The 20,341-nt window shown below is 40.5% G+C and overlaps 1 protein-coding gene across 7 annotated transcripts in view; it reads left to right on the forward strand.

The window, feature by feature from the left end:
* MBNL3 (muscleblind like splicing regulator 3) overlaps window positions 1–20,341 on the forward strand; it is a 156,145-nt gene that overhangs the window by 55,580 nt on the left and 80,224 nt on the right. For all 7 annotated transcript variants that reach the window (XM_077285341.1, XM_077285343.1, XM_077285346.1 and 4 more), the window contains exon 2: window positions 13,009–13,942. In XM_077285341.1, the coding sequence (XP_077141456.1) occupies window positions 13,769–13,942 (174 nt within the window). In that variant the 5' untranslated portion in view covers window positions 13,009–13,768. The remainder of the gene's footprint in view (window positions 1–13,008; window positions 13,943–20,341) is intronic.

Below are 20,341 nucleotides of genomic sequence, written 5' to 3' on the forward strand. Positions count from 1 at the left end.
CATGCAGGACTTGTTTCTTAGATAAAGTGCAGCTCAAGCCACAATTACATGTCCTAGATAATTATCATAAATGATGTGAGAGGAAACGTGGTTTCCATATGTTAGCAATGATTTTGCTTTTTTTTTTGTAATTTGATATGTCTGGCCAAAATTTCAGTGAAGTCTGACTCGTCTGTACAGTCTGAAATAATTAATAATGGAAACGACTCAATAGGTTAAAGTTGTTTCATGGTTTCATCATGTATTGCAGGTTTATCATTTATCCTCCAGACCCACATTAATTCCTAAAGCAGGGGTCCCATGTTCCCTGTATGAATGGAACATGGAGGGCACATATTCGATAGAAGTGAACACGTGTGTAGAGTGCTAGTCTATTCACAAGTGGGTTACAGGGCCCCCAATTCTTGAGATCAGTAGTGATCACAGCACCCAGAGCCCACTGATCAGCCATTTATCTCCAATACTGGGCAATCTTTTTCCGCTCCAGTGCTGAAGCTTCTATGGTTTCCTGGCCGATCTTTTTGCGCATCATGTGGGTTTTTGATGTGGGTCAAAAATCAATTTCGCTCTTTCAAAATTAGTGGCTCCATGAAAAATGGACAAAACATGGCTACCATCCATACATCATCCAAATGCGGACTAGTTTTTACCGCTTAAAAAGGACCTGGCACCGGGTCAAGATTAGCCAGTTTTAGCTTTAATTTATTCCCACTGCTTCCATAAGTTTCCACTGTGGGTTTTTATTTTTAAATCCACCAAATGGTTCCAGACATAAGCCGGTCTTGCTGGAGTTCATGGTGTCAAATTCACTAAGTGGCGCATGTTGCTTATTGACTTTGATCTATCTTCTCTGTGGCATGCGCCGCCCCAGAAATGTTATGCCAGTCAGCCAGCAATTTCTATGAATGTGATGGGCAGGTGTTGCTACACCCCCAAATTTCATCGGCGCTATTTCAAATTGGCGTGAAAGAGCTAAAAGTAGCCCAATTTTTGCGCAATTTCTATTATGTAAAAATTGTGCAACTTTTCAAAGCATTTACAACAGTTTTCTGACATAAAAGCTTTGAATTGTCCCCATGATCTTTTTATTTAATGTTCATTTTTCTGGTCTATACCAAGAAGGCGAGGTTCACAGAAGTCTCCGGTGAAGGGGGAGTATCTTTAGGCGGCTTTGCATAATTACCCCGTGAGCCAAACTAGCTCTAAATAAAAAGGTTCATCTCTCCGGAACCATATGGAGCAGCTTGTAAGTACCATGTGATCTTACCCTAGCACAACTTTTTTTGGCACTGCCTTGCCGACATGATGCATTACAAAGTTATTCATTAAAGAATCAGAAGGACACACTAATAATTATTTACAGTGAGACAAATAATAACCCTCACAAATGATCATCTTGAAGCTGTATGAGCAGATCTATTTTCCTTAGTGCCCCAGGTGCAAAAATAAAAAGAATTCTGCCAAAATGGTATTTACACGGGGTAAATATTACTTCAATGTGTTCCTTGGTTTTCTTCGCTGTTTGTACACATATAGATTGCTCTCAGTGGGAAAAACAAGATAATCTTGTACTTATGATACATTATAAAGGCTAACAAAAATAAAATAAATGATGTTACAAAGCAAGCTTTCGAGACTTCTTATAGGTCTCTTCCTCAGGCATGGTACCATGATGTTACAAAGCAAGCTTTCGAGACTTCTTATAGGTCTCTTCCTCAGGCATGGTACCATGATGTTACAAAGCAAGCTTCTTATAGGTCTTATAGGTTTGTAACGTCATTTGTTTTATTTTTGTTAGCCTTTATAAGGTATCATAAGTACAAGATTATCTTGTTTTTCCAACTGAGAGATCATTTTATCAACTGGCTAACACGGTACCAAACCCTTTTTTCTTTGGGCATACAGATACATACTGTTCACCTAAGCCTAAAAAATATTATCTCATTGTAGACAAGTTGCAAAAACCCAGTCACTACATCTCAGTAGTAATGTTTATGCTGAACAGGCAAACTTCACCACCCTCGACCATCAACGCAGGATCTGTTTTATCCCCTTTTTGGTCTCTTTTGGTTCATAAGGAAAGGTCAATGGTGTGATAGTTAGGGTACCGTCTCACATTGGCACTTTGATCGCTACGACGGCACGATCCGTGACGTTCCAGCGATATCCATACGATATCGCTGTGTCTGACACGCAGCGGCGATCAGGGACCCCGCTGAGAATCGTACGTCGTAGCAGATCGTTTGAAACTTTATTTCGTCGCTGGATCTCCCGCTGTCATCGCTGCATCGGTGTGTGTGACACCGATCCAGCGATGCGTTCGCTTGTAACCAGGGTAAACATTGGGTTACTAAGCGCAGGGCCGCGCTTAGTAACCCGATGTTTACCCTGGTTACCATCGTAAATGTAAAAAAAAACAAACACTACATACTTACATTCCGGTGTCCGTCAGGTCCCTGGCCGTCTGCTTCCCTGCACTGACTGTGAGCGCCGGCCGTAAAGTGAAAGCACAGCACAGCGGTGACGTCACCGCTCGGCTTTGGCCGGCGCTTACACAGGATGCAGGAGGAGTGCAGGGAAGCGGACGCAGGCACCGGAATGTGAGTAGGTTTTTTTTTATTTTACGTTTACGCTGGTAACCAGGGTAAACATCGGGTTACTAAGCGCGGCCCTGCGCTTAGTAATCCGATGTTTACCCTGGTTACCCGGGGACTTCGGCATCGTTGGTCGCTGGAGAGCTGTCTGTGTGACAGCTCTCCAGCGACCACACAACGACTTGCCAACGATCACGGCCAGGTCGTATCGCTGGTCGTGATCGTTGGTAAATCGTTTTGTGTAACGGTACCCTTAGGGGACCTGTTGGAGATTTTGTATTTGCCCCCAGGCTTCAGGTTACACCACTGCTGTTAACCCTCTTCTGTATAGACAAGGGTTACATGACTTGTTTTTTGGCTTCAAGACAAATCCCAATGGCTGAGATGAAACTTAAAGCTTGATAGGTGTGAAATGGGTTTTCCCATTTAAGACCTATTAACACTATATGCCATGTATAACTGGTAAGTGAGTGGGTTAAATTTCTGGAACTTCCAGTTAGGGCTCGCTCATATGACCATAGATTCTCTATCGATTATGCTAATGACACTGACCAAAGTCTGATCAGAAAGAAATGGTTTCCAAGGCACCAGAGAGATAAAGGAACTAAATTATTTATCCAAAATGTATCATCAAGGCAATGTTTCGGCCAACAGATGGCCTTTTTCAAGTGTAACATAGCAGATAAAATTAAATTAATTTTTTATCTGCCAATTTATCTCTGGATATGCTGGTAACCTGATGGGAAATTGCCCAAAGAAAGCACAAAACTTGCGGAGTGGTGCATAGGGAATTACCATTACAAACTCTGATCAGAGTTCTGAGTGTCAGCACAGTGTGATCAGATTCTCTCGGATGAGGAGAAGATGGAGAACAACATTTCTCCATCTTCTTTCTCCATTCTGTGAGTCCAAGGATGTCTTCCAAATGCGGTCCATTGTTTTCCATGCACCCATAGACTTGAATGGGTGAGTGGCATCCGATTTCAAAGTGAAATTGCAGCATACTGCTAGATTTTTTTCTCTGACAGCATGCTGTGAAAAATTTTTCACTGACAGATTCTGTCAATGAAAAAAATCCGGCATCATCACTGCCCCATTGAATGACATTAATCACAGTAGTATCCGATATAAATTGAATTGCACTCGTTCGATGTATATGCTCATGTAAGAGAACCCTTGTCCAAAGAATGGGGCCCCCTGCTCCCCCATTTGGCACTATAGATAAAAGGAGTTTTTTTGTAATTTTATTAGTGTCTATAGAAGAGTCTCCAGTATGTGACACCACTGATGGCAGGGAGCCACAGAGAAAGGCATTGCGGGGAGCCTGCGGTTGCATTCATAATTTTGCACAATTTCAATGCAATGGAATAGATGGGAACAGATGCAAAGTGTGAGCAGATCACCATCAATGATTCTCACAGTAATGAAGGGCATCCGGAGACAGATATTTCATGATGCGTGATGTTCGAACTGCTTAGAAAGAAAGGATCAGCATTTTAATTTAATGTTGGTTTCATACTTTGTACACAAGGTGCGAGGTCCCGGTATTGTCTCAGAAGAAGGCACCCCACCTACTGCAGCTTGCACAGACTTGTTTCAGTAGCTGGGTTAATTTTCAAGTATGGATATCATGGCGCTTTATAGTCTAATAGGTGGAACGGCTTGGAAGATTATCACATTCACACATATAGAAATGACTTGGGATTTGCTGAGAATTTCTCTCTGTAGAATCTATGCATCCTTTTGGTAAAGTGCTATTTTCTTCCTGTAATGCCATTTTCTGCATTTTACACCTTGGGTTACTGAAATAATGTATAATATACATGTTGTTGGTATCCTGGGATTGAAAATAAAATTGGTAGTTTATTAAATAATATGGTACACAGTCCACTAGACTCTTAAACAAAAGTGGAATTAAAAAAATCACTTATTATTTAAAAGGGTATTCCCATCTTTAAGATCCTATCCCAATATGTAGTAGGTGTAATAATAATAATATTAGTAAATACTGCTAATTAGAAATGTAGTATAGTTTTTCTGATTCGCTGTGTCTCTTTCTTCATGTGCAGGCACTGCAAGACCTTATGTATCCATGGTTACGACCACTGTGATATAGTTACAGTTATCTAGTTGTTAGTGGTCGCAACCATGGACACTTAATGTCCTGCAATGCCTGCAATAATATATTTATCACCTAATCTGGAAATTATTTGGCCTTTTTTTCCTAGTATCACTTCAGCTGTGAATATACCAGTGCATTTCTTTGTTTTCTTTCCAGTTAGGATCTTGACCAGTGACTCCTGTAGAGCTGTGGCTTATCTGGATGTACTGGGAGCCATTGTCGAGTTATTTTGACAGTTAAACTTCTGATGTTTATGTCTGCAAAATAAGCAAATTCTCCGCACTTTAAAGTCTGCAAAGCAGATGTTTTCTACTAGACGTTCAGAGATGACAGCTTTTTGATCTTCTTCTGGAAACTACTCTCTCCCTATTTTGTCTTGTATCTCTGAAAAGACTTTTTGTAATTTAAAAAAATAAAATAAAATTGCATGATGGCTCAGTGCCACCATACATTGGATTATGAATCATACTTAAAGTACCCGGCCGCAACCATTATAGTTTTTACAGTCCTGCTGTGTTCCGGCAGCATTCGAGGACTACCAGCCGGCACCAGTAAGAGCTAATCAACAGGGTGATGGGTGTCGAACCCCCACCAATCAGATATCGATGGCACATCTTAAGGATAAGCCATCAATAAAAAAAAGAGCATCCAGACCTCAGTTTTCAGAACTCCTTTTTAGTAGGGTTTTCTGGTATCAGAAAATTGATGGTCTATCGTTTGGATAAGTCGTCTATATCAGATCAGTGGTGGTATGAGTCTCCGCACTCCTGCCCATCATCAGCTATTTGAAGGAGCTGCTGTGTTTGTTTTTCGGCAGGTGCTGCAGCCTCATTAATGCTTCCATCACTTCATCTACTTGCATTATCTAATTAGCAGTTCAGACAATAGAATACATGGAGACCTCTTACATTGCTGGTGCTCAAATTAGTGACTTTTGTGTTGCATATTTTTCAGTGATTTCTAAGTGAAAAGTATGACTTGTATAGTTTTGCTTTATATACCAAGTTATGTGGCAAGCATTTTTTAAAGGGTCAATATAAGAGAGGGTGTGAGTCGATTCGCAAGACCCTTTCCATCAGCCACGTTAGTAATCTGTGGTCATTGGATGGCAGCCCTGACAACCTCTTACCTCTCAGTATCCGTGGCTCTTCTTTTGATTAGCTGACTAGGTGCGACATCATATGTGCATCATGCCACAATGATGACGTTGTGCCGAGCCAAATAATCCAAAGAAGAGCTGGTAACAGGGCAGTTCACATGCCTTCAGTCCACCTGCCACAGATTACTGGCTTGGCTGCTAGCCCAAGCCTACGAATCAATTCACACAATCTCAAGTCAATATTGACTACTAGGACTGTTACCACCAATAAAAACCCTGCTCTCTTCCTCTATGAATAGGCTAATTGCATACTTTCTTTCTCAGGGAGTATTGCATGTCCTATAAGTCTCTCTACGTCAGAATGGCAGTTTCCATAAAGATAAACTTTCTCCATTGTATCCTTTTCACCCAAAAAGCAAGTCTTTTACTTGGCACTGATGAGGGTCAAGAACCCTGAAAACAGCTGTCAGCAAATGGAGTTTTTTCTTTTTGAAAATATTCGAGGTTCCAGTCTAATGGTTTCCTTTGCAGAGGAACAGGTAAAATAATTATTTTAACAGACTTGGCTGTAGTACGTTCTTGGGGGTTTATGCTACTGGTGGACAAAGACTAAATACAGATCTATCAATGTGTGATGTAGTGCTCAATGTAGGGTACCAGACCTTAACATGTAGTAGAATGAAAACTTGGCACTCGACTGCCAAATTTTCATTCTAAATGCAGATCTAAGCTGAGGAAGGTTCAGACTAGACCACAGGGGAGCGGGTAAATTCCCTGGTGGGCCCCTGTGAAGGAGTGCTAACGAGCAGTGCAAGAACACGAGATTCAATATTTACAGAAAAAATCAACTTCTAATCTTTCATAACATAAACAACCCAGATTAAAATTATATTGAAGCAAAAGTAACTTTCTGTACTAAAATTAGGTTATTTTTGCAAGTAAGTGGGCCTCTAGATTCAATGTTACTGGTGGGCACTTGCCAATCCAGTCCGATACTGACAGAGGATAACCAGTTGCGGCCCGTTCATGCTTCTGGTGTCATTTTGCACTGCACAGGAATTTTCTGTGTATTTAGCATTGTATGACAAAAGCAAGTCAAGTATAGTGCGAATTCATTTACCATGAAGAATGTAAGTGCCTGTTAGGCATGGGTACATAACGAGGGGTGAGGTGACAGGCCATGTGTCCTTGGCGTGGGGTTCCAATGGACCTAGTAGCGAAAGGGGACACGTACTATTTTGGATCCAGACTGACTTGGTTTGCTTGATGTATCACTAATTTAGTTTGGCAGCACTTACTAATGATCAGATCGGTGTGTGTATGCATTTCATCTTATTTAACTGGGATCTAAGAGGGCTGCCAATCAATCTTTGCACCAGCCCCAAGTTTTTTTTTCACCCTCTTGCTCTCTTTTTCTTTTTTCCTAGTTTTATTTACGTTCCTGATATGGAGATATGTCACATTAGGATTCTGTAGTTTTTCTCCTGTGTATGTGTTCTTATAGATCACTAATTTATGAAATATACAAGCTTCTCAATCACGTTACTTTTTGCATTTCACTAATGGATCTGCTGAATGTTAGAGGCATCATTGGGATTAGATTAGTTTTGTCTTGTGCTGAAGACTTTATCTAATATAAAGTCTACTCCATACATTTTAGAACGTTAGGAAATATGAACAAGAAAATAAGAAATGCAGCTCAATCAACAATGAGACTAGATAAAACATTTCCTTATGTGGCATTTTACAAAAAATCCTTGCAATGCGTGGGAGCTCCATTCCAAGCATTTCAGCGGAATAACATTATATCGGTCCAGGTGTTTCTGTAATCCTGCCTTTAACAAAGTACAGTCAGCTAAAATTGCTAAATGGTGTATGGGATTGTGTAACTGTTAACCCAAAGGTAGAGATAAAGCCCGTGCCGCCTGATAGAGGCCCAAAGGAAGATTACATGGTATTGTCAAAGTCAATGAAATTATTACTGTAGATCACCAGGACTGTTACAATGAACCCTGCACTGCCCCAGATAATTAACAACGGTTGTTACCATCAATCCCTTCAATACCCCAGACCACCAGGGATGTTGTCATTAGCCCAATTACTACCTTAGACCACCAGGAATGTTATGGCGATCAAACTATTTTGGAGATAAATTTTATTCCTGTTTCAGTAGGCGAAATGTAAATTGCAGAACCCTCAGTTGTCCACCTCCACCTTTAAGCACAACTAATATAATATTTTTATTTATTTATTTTTTTTAAATGTCCTAGGCCAAACTATACCCGGTGGTGTAAAATAGCCCAAGCCAAACTATTCCCCTCCATGCTACAATATACCCCTTTATTGTATGAACCCTTGTCAGAGATTGTAGATGCCATTTTTTAATAACTTAAAACAGACTTCCCCGTAGTGGGAAGGTATTTGTGTTATTAATCACATGATGAAGCTTGACCTTACAATACATTGTGACTGGTAAGCGGACAGCAGTCATTACATCTGAGATTACACTATTGTCCTGTGACATACGGGTTTTTACCTTAGAATACAATTGTAACTTGATCCAATCACTTCACTGGTTTTCTCACCTTGTCTCTGATTGGTTACAAAGTGTACAGATCTCATTCTATCATACTCAGACCCACAGCTGCTTGTAATGTGTAACTACTGAGAAGTGCGGCAGGATTCTTTACCCCGTTACATCTTTACAGAGGTCCAATATTTTTACTGATTTTTTTGAAGTTTTTCTGGTTCAAGTAATAAAAGTCTATGTGTTTAGACCTTTAAAATTTAAGTCAGTTATCTTCTCACATAACTTGCCTGACAAACTTGAACCCCCAATAAGATGTTGAAAAATTAATTCTTGTGTATATCACTCAATGCTGCTGATATCAAGGGGGGTTAAATCTGGCATGAGGGGGTATGAAATGGCCCCTGAGTATAAATTGGCCTAGACCATAATATAGCCAAGGTATAATCAAGCCTAGGCCGCTTAAACCCTTGGTGTAGTCTGGACTCCGGGTATACTATGGCCTGTTATACCAGCGCCTATTCTTATGGTGGTGCACATACAGCTCACAGTTACATTCGGGGGCTATAGAAAGTGAAGTTACAGCCCCTGTGGGCACTTTATTGTTTCCTATTCAACATCCAGAATCAACGTAAATATTTTTAATAAATCTTCTATTTTTCAAATGGAAAGTCATTGAAACAGGAAACTTCTACTTATAAAATGAATAATTAATTACGGCAAAACTTCAATACGATGACATTTTTATGATCTTTTGTTAAGATGCCACAAACCTAGCACTTTAATGTTATAAGTAGCAAAATGCTGCTGTGGGACTAGAAGTGCCAGCATTCTACTGGCTAGCTGCCAAGTATATAAAAATGTTCTGTTTGGACACAGAGCAAATGATAAATTGCATCTGAAAAACTTCAGAGAGGCACATGTTAAGTCTCAGGATAATTATCAATAATGGGTTGGGTAGTCCGTTGTGCTGAAGACACACCCCAACATGGCGTTGTTTACCCTTGCTTCATGGACTTGGGGCTTGTTCCTGTTATTTACAGACCTTGTCGGAGAAGCCAGATCTCATTATACATTTTATGATAGTTGTACTTTTTCCCAACGGCGTCTAATCCTAGACACAAGCACATTAGTCGGTGAACTTGAAACTTTTCTCCAGTGTTCTTAGGACTCGCAGTGTTAACAGAAGTACAGCTTCCCACTGACACATTGGTGCGGCTGGTGCCAAGAACCCATGAATCTACCGCACAGAATTGTGTAACCTTGCATAAAACACATCAGTCTCAAACAACTAGCAAACCACATTCTATGCCAGGAATCTTCACAATATATTGCCAGCCCGCTTGGCACCTGGGAGTCTTGGGGATGTAGGAGTTAAGTTGTGACGAGTCCTGGCAACTTCTGCTTTTCCTTATAAGAATATTGGTCTGAAATGTAGCTCTGCTAAATGGAATGTGTGAATGCAGCCAGGGAGATACTTAAAGGTGCAATGGCGTGTATATATCTACCCTTGTCCAGAGACCTGTATTCATTATCTACACAAATTATACAGGTTCCATTATATACAGTATATATACTAGTTATTTCAGATTGTGATGTAATACCTGCCTATCACTCAATGCATTAAGTGACTCCCAGTAACAGGAATGATATATTCAGCATAAAACCCTTTAAGGGGATATATTACTTGTCATTTATATGTAATGTTTTCACCTGGTGTAAATTCCTCTGTTCTCCTGAATCTGGTGCTGTTTCTCTTTTGTTCCTGCGCCTCTCCATTCCCGAGATATGACCCTCTCTTTCCTGCATGTAAATCTAGTCTTAATAGCAAGGGGGTGTGGCCACAACTCTTCTTTGTGGGAGTCTTATTGAGGGACACACCCATTTAGCTGAAAATTTTAGATTACATTCAAGAAAGAAGGGTTTATATCTCGGGAACGGAGTGGTGTAGAAACAAAAGAAAAACAACGCCGGATTCAGGAGAAGAGAAGCAATTACACCAGATATACAGTGGGGCAAAAAAGTATTTAGTCAGTCAGCAATAGTGCAAGTTCCACCACTTAAAAAGATGAGAGGCGTCTGTAATTTACATCATAGGTAGACCTCAACTATGGGAGACAAACTGAGACAAAAAAATCCAGAAAATCACATTGTCTGTTTTTTTATCATTTTATTTGCATATGATGGTGGAAAATAAGTATTTGGTCAGAAACAAAATTTCATCTCAATACTTTGTAATATATCCTTTGTTGGCAATGACAGAGGTCAAACGTTTTCTGTAAGTCTTCACAAGGTTGCCACACACCGTTGTTGGTATGTTGGCCCATTCCTCCATGCAGATCTCCTCTAGAGCAGTGATGTTTTTGGCTTTTCGCTTGGCAACACGGACTTTCAACTCCCTCCAAAGGTTTTCTATAGGGTTGAGATCTGGAGACTGGCTAGGCCACTCCAGGACCTTGAAATGCTTCTTACGAAGCCACTCCTTTGTTGCCCTGGCGGTGTGCTTTGGATCATTGTCATGTTGAAAGACCCAGCCACGTTTCATCTTCAATGCCCTTGCTGATGGAAGGAGGTTTGCACTCAAAATCTCACGATACATGGCCCCATTCATTCTTTCATGTACCCGGATCAGTCGTCCTGGCCCCTTTGCAGAGAAACAGCCCCAAGGCATGATGTTTCCATCACCATGCTTTACAGTAGGTATGGTGTTTGATGGATGCAACTCAGTATTCTTTTTCCTCCAAACACGACAAGTTGTGTTTCTACCAAACAGTTCCAGTTTGGTTTCATCGGACCATAGGACATTCTCCCAAAACTCCTCTGGATCATCCAAATGCTCTCTAGCAAACTTCAGATGGGCCCGGACATGTACTGGCTTAAGCAGTGGGACACGTCTGGCACTACAGGATCTGAGTCCATGGTGGCGTAGTGTATTACTTATGGTAGGCCTTGTTACATTGGTCCCAGCTCTCTGCAGTTCATTCACTAGGTCCCCCCGCGTGGTTCTGGGATTTTTGCTCACCGTTCTTCTGATCATTCTGACCCCACGGGGTGGCATTTTGCGTGGAGCCCCAGATCGAGGGAGATTATCAGTGGTCTTGAATGTCTTCCATTTTCTAATTATTGCTCCCACTGTTGATTTCTTCACTCCAAGCTGGTTGGCTATTGCAGATTCAGTCTTCCCAGCCTGGTGCAGGGCTACAATTTTGTTTCTGGTGTCCTTTGACAGCTCTTTGGTCTTCACCATAGTGGAGTTTGGAGTCAGACTGTTTGAGGGTGTGCACAGGTGTCTTTTTATACTGATAACAAGTTTAAACAGGTGCCATTACTACAGGTAATGAGTGGAGGAAAGAGGAGACTCTTAAAGAAGAAGTTACAGGTCTGTGAGAGCCAGAAATCTTGATTGTTTGTTTCTGACCAAATACTTATTTTCCACCATCATATGCAAATAAAATGATAAAAAAACAGACAATGTGATTTTCTGGATTTTTTTTTCTCAGTTTGTCTCCCATAGTTGAGGTCTACCTATGATGTAAATTACAGACGCCTCTCATCTTTTTAAGTGGTGGAACTTGCACTATTGCTGACTGACTAAATACTTTTTTGCCCCACTGTAAGAAATTAAATATTCATGGCAAGGAACAGATCCTATGTAAACCCCAGAATTAAGCTCTTATACTCTGGAATGCCCACAAAAGAGCCATTTTATGTGAAAATGTGCATGAGCCTGGCCCACTTGCTGTCCGGAGGACAATCCATGTCAACAAAGTTGGAACTTTTATCATGGACTGCACTTGTGTCTTCTATCAGTTATTTAATAGGCATCTTTATATGCAATTCATCTATACAGATGCATGTATGCAAGCACATGACAGTCGGGAAGGATATCTTTTAATAGTAAATGTCTAAACTTAATCAAGAATGTGAGATTTAAAGCAGTTTAACTGATTAGAAAAAAGGTAATTATTTTCCCCCTAAAACAGCTCCACTAATGTTCTCAGGTTGTGTCTGGTATTGCAAGTCTGCTCCATTCACTCCAATGGAGTTGGCTTATAATACAAAAGAAGAAAAAAAACGGCCTGTGCAGGTTTTATTCCTATACCGCCAGTAACATAACTATGAATTTCTCTGCTGGATGAAATGGGGTTAATGTCTGTCCAGTGCTGCTGTGCGCTTGTCTGGTTTCTCTGTCCTATGGCACTCAGCCACCAGCTGAAAATTAGACTTTGCCCAGGCATCGCTTCTGCATTGTCGTAGCCTTTGCCCGTCTTCCATTTATAGCAGAACATCGTTCCTTTTCCCTAGTCATTTATTTTAATCAATCTGTGAAAAAACAACCCGAGCACATGTCAGACACAAGGCATTCTCGTAATAAAACCGTCCTCCTGCCAAATAAGTGATTATGAGCCATACGCTGCTATTGGGCGGAAGCCCAGACCTCGGAGTTACACAGAATCTGATTGGATCTTCTCTTTCTCCACCATGCGCAGATTTGGGGAGGAAATTCCCTGTTTCACTCTACAATGGCTGACTGCACTTTGCCGTAGTGTCAGTATCTAGGTTTTCCGAAAGCTAAAACTTTCCTTGTGTTTCGTAATATGCTTGTGATACGTGTGTGCTGCTAAATAGCTTTTCTGATTGTATGTTTTGTTTCCTCTTTTTGCAGGTTGCTGAAACGTGCCTTTTTTTCCGAAGCTAACGCTGCTTGGATTTCTGTCTAGTGCTGCCTCCCTCTTTTTTTTTTTCTTTTTTTTTCTTTATTTTGCTTCCTTTTTTTTGTTTTCTTTTTTCCTTTTATTTGTCGTAACTTGCAGGCCAAACGCATATGGCAATTTTAGTCTTTTAATTTCAGCATTCAAGAAAAAAAAGTATATACATCAAAATTTCATTAACCTGTCACGCCTGTGCCCATCTTCATCGTTTTAATCATCACAACAACGAAAGAAAAAAAGGAAACTTTTGCAATTGCCGAAGCCTTTTCACGACCATAACGACCATCATTAAGTTCAGAGCACGAAATTGCTTTCACGGTTTGCATTGTCTACTTACCCCTTTCCCCACCTACAAGTCCAGAAGTGGCGTAAAGCCGACACGTTCAGACTTTGACATTTGCACTTTTTAAAGAGCTGGCCTCTGGTTAGATTTTATTTTCAATTTATCTGATAAAACTTCTATTTTATGGTTGGATTTTTATGTTTTATTTGTGTCTCTAAAACAGATATAAATTGACTTTAAAAAAAACAAGAAAAACAACAAGAAAAAAAAAACCTTAAGTGCTGACAATTTTTTTTTACCAAAGTGATTAAAATAGTTCTTTTATTCATTTAAACTTGAAGTCCACTTTCCCCCGTCCCCTTGTGATAAGAAGAAAACGATTGTAGTACGACAAAGGTGTCAGCTTCGGCCAGGCAAATCCTGTCTTTAACATGGCCGTTAACGTCTCCTTGGTGCGTGACACAAAATGGTTGACGCTGGAAGTATGCCGTGAATTCCAGAGAGGCACTTGTTCAAGGTCTGATGCAGAGTGCAAGTTTGCACATCCGTCACGAAGTTGCCACGTGGAAAACGGGAGAGTTATTGCCTGCTTTGATTCATTAAAGGTAGGAGAAACCTTTGATCTTTTGCTGAATTTGAAATAAATCCAATTTATCATACTGTTCGAGGCATCAAAGTCTACCAATAGCCTACAAAAAAAATTCTACCTGCCAATTTATAGAAAACAGCCTGTGCAAAAACATATCTTGAATTATCGGACAGATATAGAAAATATCTAACACTCAAATGTAAAGATAAAGGACCTATTGGCTTAAAGGTCTGGGGCAAGTTCTTGAACTTTTACATGAGAAAACTGGCATATGAAAGGTGCATTATTTGGTGTTTAAGAATCGTTTTGGTCAATTTAAAAAAAAAAAATGGGCAGGTCTACTATGAGGGTGATATAGGGGCATGTCAGAGAGGGGGACACCGGACTTTGTATACATTTCCCTATCCTTACTTGTTATTATTTTTGTATTTAATCTCAGTAATAAAATAAAAATAAAAATGTAAGACATTGTTTTAAGTGGTCACCTTTGTCTACCTGGTCCCCTTGAAGTAGGGTATATATGGGTAACGAATTTTGATTCAAATCATTATTAGTGACACTATACTAATTAATGGACACTAAAGGAGTTTATGATTTTAATGAAAAGTAAGCTACAACAGCTCTAGGTATAATGTATATTTGTGATGCCTATTGACTGTATTGTTTTGATGCTTCTGTTAATTTTCTCCTCTGAACTTCCCTTCTTCATGCTGATGGGTTTTCCTCCTGACCTGTCGATGATTTCCTGTGCCGTTGACTTGCGCCTCTGTCTTACTGTCTAAAGGATGTATTACCATGGTCATCAGTCAACGGGGGCTTCACACTGAAATCCATTAGCTATCCTATAATGTAAACAGTCTTGGGTCCTCCAAAAAGAGACCCTCTAAATCCATTCTCTACTCTAACTGAAGGTGGTCCCAAACTGGACAACCCCTTTTTTTAAGTTTGGCGAATTGAATTTGGTTTATGTTGAAAGAAATGTTGATCTACATATACGGCCATACAACGTCACATCTAATCAAGACCGCCATATAATAGAATAAGAGTCTGGCATCTGTATCGCACAGCTTCTGTGCAGGTTCCGTCATGCCGTGACAGTCAGAGGTTGGCTGGACCTGCTTGACTTGAACTTCTGAATAAGTTGCAGAATTATCCATTGCTTGAGTCGGGTCAGGCTGAGACGTGTTGTCCTACAAAATCTTATGAATCGCTTGAAAGGGCAGGAAGGATGGGAAGACTCAATTATTGAATCAGACAGAAGCACAGGCGGTTAATTTTCTCTCTCTATACAGATTGTTCATGGATATGATGATGACCCTCCTCCCCCAGTCATGTTTAAACTCAAAAGAATATTCTTCTAAAGCTGTCCGAAAAAGCAGCAAACTGGACTCCCATCTCTTCCCCAATGGCAGATGTTTGGGAAAAACAAGGATCAGACGTGTTGGATATCAATATGTGAAATCCTTTGTTTTTAAAGGAGATAAGCCACATCCAAATAGTATGGCAGCAGCTTGCTCCCCACTCATTATCGAGAACACACAGATGCTCAGACAAGAGGAGCATACATGTATATGATAAAGATCCGACAGCTGTCTAATGTATTGGTCAGCTTAAAGAGGACCTGTCATTTGCAATAAATATGTAATTGTTTATCTGGTGTAAATGCCAACATTATCTGCATGTTGTTGTTTTTTTGTATTTTTCTTACTGCACCTCTACATACCTAAAATATAGGATCCTCTTCCCCTTATATAAATCTAGTTTTGTTATCCAAGGGGGTGCGGCCCTCAACTTTCCTCCTGTGGGTTTCTCAGGATCACACCTACTTGACTAACAAGACCAGATTTATAAACAGGTAAGAGGGGGCCATATCTCAAGAATAGTGAGGTGCAGGAACAAAATGGAAAAAAACCACCCCACCTCGATCAGATTCAAAACCGTGGCTTGTATACCAAGTACATATTTAATATTGACAAGTGACTGGTCTTCTTTAAGAGCATCAAAGCCTCAATTGCTCTAGGTACACTTGTACACAGTTTTTCAAGAATCTCGGCAGGGAGGTTGCTCCAAACATCTTGGAGAACTAACCACAGATCTTCTGTGGATGTAGACTTGCATCAATCTTTCTGTCTCTTTATGCAATCCCAGAAAGACCTTATATTGAGATTCTCTGATCATTAGACACCATTAATCCTGACCACATTCCCAACTCTATTTGTTAAAATATAGCCCGAATCTTGGAAGGGCCATAGCCTGGGCTTCACTGTTGCCTGCAGACACTCATTATTATACCTCTTTCCAGCCCTTTAGCAATCACATACTTTTAAGGTCAGATATTTCAAATTAAGATTCATCAGTCCAGAGAACCTGCTGCCAATTTTCTGCACCCACTATTCTATATTTTTGTGCATAATAGGGTATCTTACCCTTTTTTTCATGTCACAAAAGCCATACCTAAAAAGACAACTTCTAGCCGGACTTCTTTAAACAGTAGATTTGTGTAGCTTAGTCTCACTGGTTGCTGCCTGTTCTGAGCTGATGGCACTGCTGACATTTTCTTTAGAGAAGGAAGTGAGCATGATGGGTCTTTCATCTGCTGCACTAAGTTTCTTGCCAACAACTGCATCTACGGTCCTCACCATTGCCCATTTCTTGGTGGTTCTTCCAAAGAGCTCAATTAGCACATCTCGAAACCTCAGTCTGCTTTTAAATCTTTACCTTGGAGAGAACTCGCTGATATATCTACTGTGTCTTGTTGCTGTGCTCAGTCTTACCATGGTGTATGACGTGTGACCTGAAACTGTCTTCCATAATCTCACCTTTATGGCAGAGTTTGGCTGTTCCTCACACAGTTTAAAGCTGTTAAAAATATTTCTGTCTAAATTAATGATAGTTTTTCATCCTACATATGAAATGATGATCATTATCACCTGTTTGGTTCAATTGGTTACTTGTACACTTGACTATAATCTTACAAAATCCCTGACTATGTGCAAGCATACCTAAAAGAATTGAATCTGTTTAGAAGGCAAAGGGCGGTCACACCTAGTATTGGTTTGCTTTAGATTTCTCTTTTGTTCATTCACTTCTGTTTTTTAAAGCATTCTTACTTTACAGATTTTTTCTACACCTGCCTAAAAGTTTTGCATAGAATTGTATGGTATTTTTTTTTAGCTAAGAGGGCATGGTCCTTTTCTCTTGGAGTCTTGAGCATCTTGCCTAGTTGGCTAAAAAAAGACAAGCATTATATTTAGGGAAGAAAATTCTGTATTCCAAATTTGAGACTTTGGCATTTATGTAAGGTTTTTTAACTGCATACTTAGCCAATGACAGATCCTCTTTTAGGCATTCTAATGACACTATGCAAATAGCCTAGTCAGGGACATAGAAGACTAAAGGCCCCGTCTCACTTAGCGACGCTAAAGCGATCCCGACAACGATACGACCTGTCAGGGATCGTTGCTGCGTCGCTATGTGGTCGCTGGTGAGATGTCAAACAGTGAGATCTTACCAACGATCGCTCCTGCGATCTCACTGTTTGACATCTCACCAGCGACCTGTAGCGACCTGTACAACGATGTCACATGGGAGCTATTATGACGATTCAGTGCCTGAGTCGTCAACGAGGTCGTTGGTAAGGTGTCAAACACAGCGATGTGTGCTACCCAGCGGGACCTCAACGATCAAAAAAAGGTCCAGGCCATTCCGACACGACCAGCGATCTCGCAGCAGGGGCCTGGTCGCTGGTACGTGTCACACATAGCGAGATCGCTACTGAGGTCGCTGTTGCGTCACAAAACTTGTGACTCAGCAGCGATCTCGCTAGCGATCTCGCTATGTGAGACGGGGCCTTTAAACTCTAGTATCACCTATTGGATGTAGCAAACCTAAAAGTCAACATTGACACTTAAACGAGCTTTGACACATGACTTTGGATAAGAAGCCAAACCAGACACTATATTTGCAGATACGTGTTTCTTGGTATTTGCCCTCATCAGTACAAAGCAAGAATTCTGATTTGGCTGGGTGAAAGGCCTCTGACAGGGTGTCAAAGGGGGAATGTTTCTCCTTGTAGAGAGTGTCAGTTCACAGTAAGGAGACTTAAAGGCCATGCAATGCTCCTGGGAATTTTAAATATGCATATAGCCTCTTCAGAGAGGAAGAGGACTTGAAATATATTGAGACCTGTTGAGGTAAAATCCTAAAAGGCAATATCTGCTCTTTAACAAGACTTGCCACATGACTTGGGATTAAGAAGCCAATCCAGACACTCCATGTCCACACTTTAAACCAATACCCAGATATAAACTGACAAATGATAATTTGACCCTTTGTCATTGATCGTTTAGGCAGAAATGCGAACAATAGTTTATTCTGGTAGCACCTCTTTTCATGGCATAAAGTAAACTTCTTAGAGTACAAATTATCACACAAATGATCCTCCGTGTAAAGCCCTCATGATGGTTGTAACTTGTACGTAACTAGCTCCAATCAATTTGCAATATTGCCGATCGGGGCTCGTCATGTGCCTGTGTAAAGGGATTCTAGGCTTTTTTATAGACAAACCCTGGTCCATCTGATTATAATTTGATCATTATCTGATAATTATCAGAATAACCATAAGTAGGAACTGATGGAGTTGAATTTTTAAAGGAAGAGACTTTTACATGCACTTCTGGTTCATTAAAGGCTCGGGGATTGAACTGACCTTTTCTACATGGACCACATTGGAGCTACCAGACGATCAACCAACTTTTTAAAATGCACACAATATAGACTATATTCTTTATGATAAAGCTGTACTTACATCCTGCCTCACCGTCCTATCCTGTACAAATATGGGAATACGGCACATTCATCACATTGTAAGTAACCATTTTTAGTTAAATTCTCCTTGTCTCTGTCCTACGGAATGAACATAATAATATACAGTGCCTTGCGAAAGTATTCGGCTCCCTGGAACTTTTCAACATTTTCCCACATATCATGCTTCAAACATAAAGATACCAAATGCAAATTTTTGGTGAAGAATCAACAACAAGTGGAACACAATTGTGAAGTTGAACAAAATTTATTGGTTATTTTAAATTTTTGTGGAAAATCAAAAACTGAAAAGTGGGGCGAGCAATATTATTCGGCCCCTTTAACTTAATACTTTGTTGCGCCACCTTTTGCTGCGATTACAGCTGCAAGTCGCTTGGGGTATGTCTCTATCAATTTTATACATCGAGAGACTGAAATTCTTGCCCATTCTTCCTTGGCAAACAGCTCGAGCTCAGTGAGGTTTGATGGAGATTGTTTGTGAACAGCAGTTTTCAGCTCTTTTCACAGATTCTCGATTGGATTGAGGTCTGGACTTTGACTTGGCCATTCTAACACCTGGATACCTTTATTTGTGAACCATTCCATTGTAGATTTTGCTTTATGTTTGGGATCATTGTCTTGTTGGAAGACAAATCTCCGTCCCAGTCTTAGGTGTTTTGCAGACTCCAACAGGTTTTCTTCAACAATGGTCCTGTGTTTGGCTCCATCAATCTTCCCATCAATTTTAACCATCTTCCCTGTCCCTGCTCAAGAAAAGCAGGCCCAAACCATGATGATGCCACTACCATGTTTGACAGTGGGGATGGTGTGTTCAGGGTGATGAGCTGTGTTGCCTTTACGCCAAACATATCGTTTAGCATTGTTGCCAAAAAGTTCGATTTTGGTTTCCTCTGACCAGAGAACCTTCTTCCACATGTTTGGTGTGTCTCGCGTGTGGCTTGTTGCAAGCTTTAAACTAAACTTTTTATGGATATCTTTGAGAAATGGCTTTCTTCTTGCCACTCTTCCATAAAGACTAGATTTGTGCAGTGTACGTTGTTATCCTATGGACAGACTGTCGCACCTCAGCTGTAGATCTCTGCTGTTCATCCAGAGTGATCATGGGCCTCTTGGCTGCATCTCTGATCAGTCTTCTCCTTGTTTGAGATGAAAGTTTAGAGGGACGGCCGGGTCTTGGTAGTTTTGCAGTGGTATGATACTCCTTCCATTTCAATATGATCGCTTGCACAGTGCTCCTTGGGATGTTTAAAGTTTTGGAAATCATTTTGTATCCAAATCTGGCTTTAAACTTCTCCACAACAGTATCATGGACCTGCCTGTTGTGTTCCTTGGTCTTCATGATGCTGTCTGTGTTTCAAACAGAACCCTGAGACTATCACAGAGCAGGTGCATTGGTACGAAGACTTGATTACACACAGGTGGATTATATTTATCATCATTAGGCATTTAGGACATTGGATCATTCAGAGATCCACAATGAACTTCTGGGGTGAGTTTGCTGCACTGAAAGTAAAGGGGCTGAATAATATTGCACGCCCCACTTTTCAGTTTTTGACTTTTCACAAAAATTTAAAATAACCAATAAATTTCG

The sequence above is a fragment of the Ranitomeya variabilis genome, chromosome 2 (assembly GCF_051348905.1).
Source record: "Ranitomeya variabilis isolate aRanVar5 chromosome 2, aRanVar5.hap1, whole genome shotgun sequence".
Lineage (NCBI taxonomy): Eukaryota > Metazoa > Chordata > Amphibia > Anura > Dendrobatidae > Ranitomeya > Ranitomeya variabilis.